The sequence below is a fragment of the Heteronotia binoei genome, chromosome 18 (genome assembly GCF_032191835.1).
Source record: "Heteronotia binoei isolate CCM8104 ecotype False Entrance Well chromosome 18, APGP_CSIRO_Hbin_v1, whole genome shotgun sequence".
Classification (NCBI taxonomy): Eukaryota; Metazoa; Chordata; class Lepidosauria; order Squamata; family Gekkonidae; genus Heteronotia; species Heteronotia binoei.
Window position 1 is genome coordinate 41,015,576 of NC_083240.1, and position 8,280 is coordinate 41,023,855.

The 8,280-nt window shown below is 48.7% G+C and overlaps 1 protein-coding gene across 1 annotated transcript in view; it reads left to right on the forward strand.

Moving 5' to 3' along the window:
* Positions 1-7,907, forward strand: part of LOC132586988 (uncharacterized) — a 44,129-nt gene extending 36,222 nt beyond the window's left edge. Inside the window, exons 10-13 of the mRNA XM_060259160.1 lie at positions 629-772; positions 3,239-3,400; positions 7,301-7,416; positions 7,544-7,907. Of these exons, the coding sequence (XP_060115143.1) occupies positions 629-772; positions 3,239-3,400; positions 7,301-7,416; positions 7,544-7,586 (465 nt within the window). The 3' untranslated portion in view covers positions 7,587-7,907. The remainder of the gene's footprint in view (positions 1-628; positions 773-3,238; positions 3,401-7,300; positions 7,417-7,543) is intronic.
* The last annotated feature ends 373 nt before the right edge of the window (positions 7,908-8,280 follow it).

Below are 8,280 nucleotides of genomic sequence, written 5' to 3' on the forward strand. Positions count from 1 at the left end.
AAATCTACGGTCTTCTTCTTTTCTGTAAACCTGAGGTTTTCCCCAAGTTCGTAAAAAGATCTTTTCTTCTCTTTCTACATGGCCCGGATTCCCAGATTTAAGTATCCACAGATGAGGTCATATTAGGAATTAGATGTATTAGTGACTCATAAGAATCAGTAGAAAAACCTGGCTGCTCACGGACAAGATAGGGGTTTCTTTATCCCCCTCCCCTGCTTCCCAGTATGCAGTAAAATATGGCTTTGTAAATTAGCCAAAAGAAAGAAGCCCAAATTGCCTGATGAGGACTCAGCATGCTGTTAAGGGGCATGAAAGTTGAGAGGAACTGCGTGTCAGTTGAATGGAAAAGGGGGAATTAATTTGATTTTGACGGAGAAGGATTTCCTAGTTAATCCATCTCCTGTCATTCCTTGTGGGTTTCTTCGGTTGTCTTTCTTATTTCCCCCAAATGCACCATGTAAACAGGCAAGAGGAAACAGGCTTAACAATATTTTTTTTTACTGTGGTCTCTCTGCTATGTTGCTCATTTTGTTTCTTTCAAAGAGTCAAGTATTGGTAGAGAAACCAGGGGTCTAGATTGAGTCCTGTTGTTCCCTTCACAACGGGATGCCTGTCCTTTCTTTGGTAGGATTTCTTGGTGAATCAGATACTTCAGGAACCATTCAGAACTCAGCAGATCTTGGCATTTGAGAAGAAAAGTCAGTCAACACCAAGCGTGGCCAAGGAGCTGCTGGCAAACCCGGCTTTCCTCCTGAGGAAGTGGATGGGTGAGGTAAAAAGAGAGTCTGGTTTACTGAAGGGAATGGCAAACATCATTGGTAGAGAAACCAGGGTAGAAACCAGGTAGTAACTGCAAGCATTGTTGGGTTGATCAGATAGTTGTATAAACCTGCCTTGGAGAATGCATTTAAAGTTAAAGTTGCTTTCTTTCCACCTCCACCTCCCTCCCCCATCAGTTTGCTAGGTCTGCCTTCCTTCCTTCCTTCCTTCCTTCCTTCCTTCCTTCCTTCCTTCCTTCCTTCCTTCCTTCCTTCCTTCCTTCCTTCCTCCCTCCCTCCCTCCCTCCCTCCCTCCCTCCTTTCCTTCCTTCCTTCCTTCCTTCCTTCCTTCCTTCCTTCCTTCCTTCCTTCCTTCCTTCCTTCCTTCCTTCCTTCCTTCCTTCCTTCCTTCCTTCCTTCCTTCCTCTCTCAAATATCTGCCTTCATGTCTTGTGGCTCTCAAACATCTGACATTTATTCTATGCGGCTCTTTCATTAAGCAAGTTTGGCCCTCACTGTTTTAGTCCTTGAGCCTATTGCTGCTTAAAGCCACAAGGGGGCACTGTTGCAGCTTCAGCTGCGCTATCACTCTTCCACTTCAATACCTGGACTGTCAGATTTCTACAGAGCTCCAGTGGATTGTAGAATATACTCAGGGCGCAGTCTAGGGCAGAAAGCCCTAAGCTGCGGGCTGTGAGAGAGCTGCTATCGCATCTCAAGGAAATAATCAAATATTTAGAGATTCGCCATTTAGAGATTCACCAAGGCTGCACCTTGCATAGCTGCATGACCTATTGTTCTAGCTTTCCCCCTGGTCTCTGTTGAGATGTTAGGCAGTTTTGCTGTCTCTGTGCATTGGCAGTGGTTAAGTCACCTAGCAGAGTTGGAAAGTAAGTTCCCTACAGTTGCTGCAGAGAAGGCGAGCCAAAAGAACCCTGAGTTGAGACAACATTTTCTTCCTCTCCCAGCAGAGCGGAGTAGAACTCGAGGGTATTCAATGAAGCGGATGAAAGTGGATTCGGGATGGATAAAAGGAAATAATTCTTTATAAAGCGAGTTATTAAAATGCGAAATTTACTGCCAGAGAATGTAATAGTGGCTACAGGCATAGTTGGCTTTCAGGGGGGATTCGATAGACTCCTGGGGGAGACGTCTGTCAGTGGCTACTAGCCACGGTGGCTAAATGGAACCTCCGCATTCAGAGGCAGTGGACCTGTGAATAGTAGCATCAGGAGGCAACATCAGGGGAAGCCTCAGCCTCTGTGCTCTGTTGTTGGCCCTCCAGAGGTTGTCGGCCACTGTGTGAGACAGGAGGCTGGACTAGGTGGACCGTTTGTCTGATCCAGCAGAGCTCTTCTTATTTAGTGAGAAAGGATGCTGGACTGGACGGACCACCGGTTTGACTCCCCTCGTGCTGGTACCTGTAAATCCCTGTAAAGAGATGATACCAACTTTTAAAACTGTGCAAGAGTAGAAGGGTTAAAGCCTCTCTACCATTCCCCACAAGGCCTTGATCTGAACTGGGGTCCCCTTGCTGCTCTAATTCAGTTTAAAAGGGCCGTGGGAGAGGGACGGTGGCTCAGTGGTAGAGCATGTGCTTGGGAAGCAGAAGGTCCCAGGTTCAATCCCCGGCATCTCCAACTCAAAAGGGTCCAGGCAAATAGGTGTGAAAATCCTCAGCTTGAGACCCTGGAGAGCCGCTGCCAGACTGAGAAGACAATACTGACTTTGATGGACCAAGGGTCTGATTCAGTATAAGGCAGCTTCATATGTTCATATGCTCATCCATTATCTCTGTTGGGAGAAGTTTGATGTAAGTACAGGGAGCTTTCTCTCTTGCCTGAAAAAAATGCAAAGCCTTGGTGCTTGGTTGCCTGTAAGTAGGAAGTGCAGATTTGTCCTCTGGGTGGACCACTGGTTTGACCCAGCAGGGCTCCTCTTACATTCTTATGTTCTCATGACTTGTGGCCATATGTCTTATTACGTAGCTTGGCTGTAGTGGTTAATACTAGGGCTCTGGCTCAAGGTTATTTGTAGTGATTTGGCCAGCTTGGTATAGTGGTTAAGAGCAGTGGGATCTAATCTGGAGAACCGGGTTTGATTCCCCACTCCTCCTTCACATGCAGCCAGCTGGGTGACCTTGGACCAGTCACAGTTCTCACAAAGCTGTTCTCTCAAGAGCATTTCTCTCAGAGCTCTCTCAGCCCCACCTACCTCACAGGGTGTCTGTTGTGGAGAGAGAAAGAGATTGTAACTTAAGCTGCTCCGAGACTCTAGAGTGAAGGGTAAACCTAACTCTTCTTCCTCTTCCTCCTCCTCTTCCTCCTCTTTTTCCTCTCCCTCTTGACAAAGTTTTTTGTGGGTTGTAATTTTTTGTGGGTTGTGTTACCAGTTTTAATTCAAAGAAGGATACGGGGCCTGGCTATCCACTGCTTCGGGAACTCTGGGGTAAACGTAGCTGTCTCTGCTCTCTTACGTAGGGGTTTGTCGGTGTGCTGAACTTACCCGCCCTGCTGTTGGTCTGGGATCAGCTCTTCATGCAGAACTGGAACATAAACGTGATGCAAACTTTCTGTGCCTCGATCCTTCTGTTATTAAAGGATTCGTTCATGGCAGCTGGCGACTACCCTGCAGTCAGAGAGGTGCGTGGATACCAGTGTTCCCTCTAAGCTGCAGAGTCTCGTGAGCAAAAATTCTACTTTGCGAGCCACTGGCATTAAAGTTGTGAGCAAACCCAGCGCTAGGGGTTCTTGTGCCCCGGGCCGAACCCCGCACCTCCGCCCCCCCCCAAGCTGTGTAATTGCGCATGTCCCCGATGATGTCACCGATGATGTCACTGCCACACACCCCGACTTCGCCGAGGCTTCCCGAGCCTCGGGGAACCTTGACACCATCAGGATGACAGCGAGGTGTGAGGAGAGGGGGTGCCTCGTGGCCCTAGGCAGCCACCTACTTGGCCTACTCCCACGCGCCGGCCCTGGTTGTGAGCTCCTGCATATATTAGTGTACTCTGGGGTCATCCTTCCTGAGCTAAGACAAAAATGTGTGAGCTGGAGTCTAAAACTAACTCAGCTTAGAGGGAACACCGGTGGATACATGTTACAGCTTTGTTCTTTATCATCATTAAAGCAACTGAGAGCAGCCTCTTTCTGTTTGGAGGCTGCAAACAGAGACGGGCTAAGAGCCAGAGCTCCAGACTTGAAAATCTTTACCTGTTTGGAGGCTGCAAACAGAGACGGGCTAAGAGCCAGAGCTCCAGACTTGAAAATCTTTACCTGTTTGGAGGCTGCAAACAGAGACGGGCTAAGAGCCAGAGCTCCAGACTTGAAAATCTTTACCTGTGCTCTCCCACTGTTAACCTTCCTTCCTTGTGCCTTAATACTGTTGAAGTAAGGCCATAAATCCTTTGAGCCGGAGCCCTAGCCTTTCTCTCCTTTAAAAAAAAAAAAATTCTGTATATTTATTTATTTAGATTTTTAACTCCACTTTTCAATCCAGAAGGATCCTGAAGACAGCTTACAAGGAATGATGAAATAGAATTAATTTGGGAACGCAATACTGTGGGTTGATTAGGGTTGCCACTTTTCAACCCCTGCAGCTCCAGCGGCCCCCCTCCGGGCAGCACCTCCCCCTCCCTCCCTCCCACTCACCCACCGGGAGAATCTTTAAGGAGCAGGCTCTGGGGTCTCTTGCAAGGTGCTCCCCCCGCCCCGTCGATCACGTGATTGGCTGGAAAAGCCGCTCTGAAGCCGGCAGTTCCTACACCGGCTTTCCTGCGCAATCGGCATGTTCAGCGCTGGCTGCCCCAGCGCTGAACTTGCCGATCGCGCTGGAAAGGCGGCGTAGATACCGCCACCTTTGGAGCTGCTTTTCCAGCCGATCATGTGATCAGTGAGGGCGGAGGGCGCCTTGCAGGAGCCCCCAGAGCCCGCTCTTTACAGTTTCTCCCAGTGGGTGAGTGGGAGGGAGGGAGGGGGAGGTGCCGCTCGGAGGGGGGCCGCCGGAGCTGCAGGGGTTGAAAAGTGGCAGCGGAGAAAGCAGGGGCCAGGGAAAGGAGGGACCATAAGGGTACGAGGGGGGGTTGGATGGGGGGCGCCTCCCCCCCGGCCCCCCCATGGCTACGGGTCTGGGCGATTCATAAATTTAATACATAATAATATTAATAATGATTATAAAGGAGAAACCAAATGGGAAAGTAAGTTTGAGGCAGGGGAAAAGTAGGCAAGGGGTGGGGAGCAGGAACCGGAGAGCCAAGGAGGGTGCAGGGCTTCCCTAGTTCCAGACTCACAGCCACTGCTGTTCCTTTAATGACTGCAAAGAAGAGGGATTTTGCCAGTAACAGCTTCTTCAGCCAACTTGGCATTCCCGAGGGGGCAATGAGAGCTCGGAGAAGTGCTGGAGGGGAGGGGGGAGAAGGCTGGATTTCACTTATTGATCGGAACTCGTGAGCCAGTTCTTTGGCTGCAGGCTCTCGGGTTACTCGAAAGCACCAAAAGCGCCGTGTACATCGATGGGGGCTATATAAATAACGATGACAATAATGTCATCATTACACTTTGTATATGTGAACGAAATGAAAGAAATCGATAGGAAAATAAGCTCCGTGGACAAAGCCAGTTCGGCGTTGCAGCTGTGAGGCGAGCGTTGGGGAAAGAAGCAAGGTTGCAGCGACATTAAATGCATACTTTAAGAGGTCATTTAGGGGAAAGGTCCATCAGTGGCTAGCCAGGGTGACTAAAAGAAGCCTCCACACACAGAGCCAGTTGACCTTTGAATCCTAGAGCCAGGAGGCATCACTGGCGGAAGGCCTCAGCCTCTCTGCCCTGTTGTTGGCAGTCCAAAGGAACTGGTTGACCATTGCGTGAGACAGGATGCTGGACTAGATGGGCCGCTGGTGGGATCCAGCAGGGCTCTTCTGATGTTCTTTGGAAGGCCTCTGTGCCCTGTTGTTGACCCTCCAGAGGAACTGGCTGGCCACTGTGTGAGACAGGATGCTGGACTAGATGGACCACTGGTTGGATCCAGCAGGGCTCTTCTAATGTTCTTTGGAAGGCCTCTATGCCCTGTCGTTGGCCCTCCAGAGGAACTGGCTGGCCACTGTGTGAGACAGGAAGCTGGACTACATGGACCACTGGTCTGATCCAGCAGGGCTCTTCTTATGTAGGCCTTGGCCTCTATGCCCTGTTGTTGGCCCTCCAGAGGAACCGGTCGGCCACAGTGTGAGACAAGATGCTGGACTAGATGGACCCTCATGGGTCTGATCCAGCTCTTCTTGTGTGATTTTTTTCCCTTTTCCAGCTGTGAAGGGCTCTTCAGAATTATAAGATCTTTAATATTAGGTCTAGGGATGCCATATTCCCCGGTGGGGGGGGGGGGTCCCCTGTTCCCAGGCCCACCCCTCCACCATCAGCTGGTTAGCAAGGGTACTTACCACAAAAAAAAATGTGTGCGGGGGGGATGCCTGATATTTTAGCAACATTACATGTCTATGTGGCTTCACCATGACTCGGAAGTGATATAGGCACATCGGGGGCATTGGGGTGATGCTCTGGTTTTTGGATTAAAACTCTGTGGTAGAAGCTAAAACATATATGAACATACAAAGCTGCCTTCTACTGAATCAGACCCTCTTTGGACCATCAAAGTCAGTATTGTCTACTCAGACTGGCAGCGGCTCTCCAGAGTCTCAGGCTGTGGTTTTCCTTGTGTACTTGCCTGGACCCTTTTTAGTTGGAGGTGCCGGGGATTGAACCTGGGACCTTCTGCTTACGAAGCAGTTGCTCTACCACTGAGCCACTGTCCCACCCTCAAAAGAAGTGTTACCTAGCCCTTTGGACCTTTTGGGGGCATCTCAAGACTTTTATACATGCCTTGCAGAGCATTTCTTCTGCCATTGAGTTATGGTCCCTTCATATGAACGTATGAAGCTGCCTTCTTCTGAATCAGACCCTCAGTCCTTCCAAATCAGTCTTGTCGACTCAGATTGGCAACAGCTCTCCAGGGTCTCAGGCTGAGGTTTTTCATGCCTACTTGCCTGGACCCTTTTTTAGTTAGGGATGCCGGGGATTGAACCTGGGACCTACAGCTCACCAAGCAGATGCTCTACCACTGAGCCACCATCCCTCCCCTTCAAACTAAAACCAGAGCATCACCCCAATATGCCTATATCACTTCTGGGTCATTTGGAAGTCACATGGGCATGTCGCTGAAACATTGGATGAGCTTCCCTGCTCCCAGTAAGCCCAGTCCCGGTCTCCTGCCAGCTGCCAGGATGGACCTGATGGCAACTCTAGTTAGGTCTGTATTGGGCCATGTATTCAAATTCTCACTGCCACAGGAGGTGGTGGCGGCTACAAGTATAGCAAGCTTCAAGAGGGGGTTAGATAAAAATATGGAGCAGAGGTCCATCAGTGGCTATTAGCCACAGTGTGTGTGTGTGTATAAATTTTTGGCCACTATGTGATACAGAGTGTTGGACTGAATGGGCCATTGGCCTGATCCAATATGGCTTCTCTTATGTTCTTATGTTCTCTTCCTCCCAGGTGTTTCTCACGTATCCTTCTCATCTTCTCACGGCTGATATTCAGAAGGCCTGGATTCACCTGCAGCAAGGAGGCTTACCCACTGACATTCCAGGGCATAACAGTCTGAGCCATAGGTAAAGAGGTTTCACGCAACTGTTTTTTCTTTCTTTCTTTCATTTCAGAGAAATGGTTACTTACCATTTCTCTGCCACTTTGACCCCTCCACAAAGTCTCCACTGTATCTCTTTTCTCTAATTTTAGGGACAGGGTTGCTGGCCTCTTAGGGGACTCCCAACGAATATAGATTTGGCCAGATTAACGTGGTGCTCACAGAAGAGAGCGCTTCCTTGCACCCCGTGGCTGATCTACGTGGAGGAAAAGGAAACACAGCTAGAGAGAATGCCGTCTTGGATGCTCAACTGTTCAGCCTTGTAGCAGGGCTTTCCTCATTTACAAGTTGTACAAAGTTTACAATTAATCCCTTTCTTATCGTGACCATTATTTTAATTTTAGTTATTCAAATGATTTATAGGCCAACTTTCCAACCGTGAGGGAGGGTATCAAACTTTGGTCAATAAATACAAATCACACATCTGTATATCAATTAAAACAGGCCAGTAAAACATCTCGTTCGTCAAATCTTTTCAGAAGCCTGCCCTGGGAAATACCTCACTACCGAGATCATAGATTCAATGCTAATTGAAAGGAGAATGTCTTACAAGTCTCAATGAAAGTTCAAAAGAAGATTGGTTGCTTAGATCCTTTGGGGGAGACGGTGACACAAAGTCTAGGGATCCAGTAAAATTTCGCAGCCTCACCATTTCAAGGGGCATCCCTCCAACCCTGCAGTTTCCTTTTCTGTGAATGGAACCAGCAAGTTTTTTGCATCTTTTTTGTCTCCTCGTGTTGAATTTTGCCCCACCAGATAAATTTTATTCTTAACATCATTTTTGTGTCAGTTGCATATAAGGCACGTCATCTAGAAATGGCATAAAAAT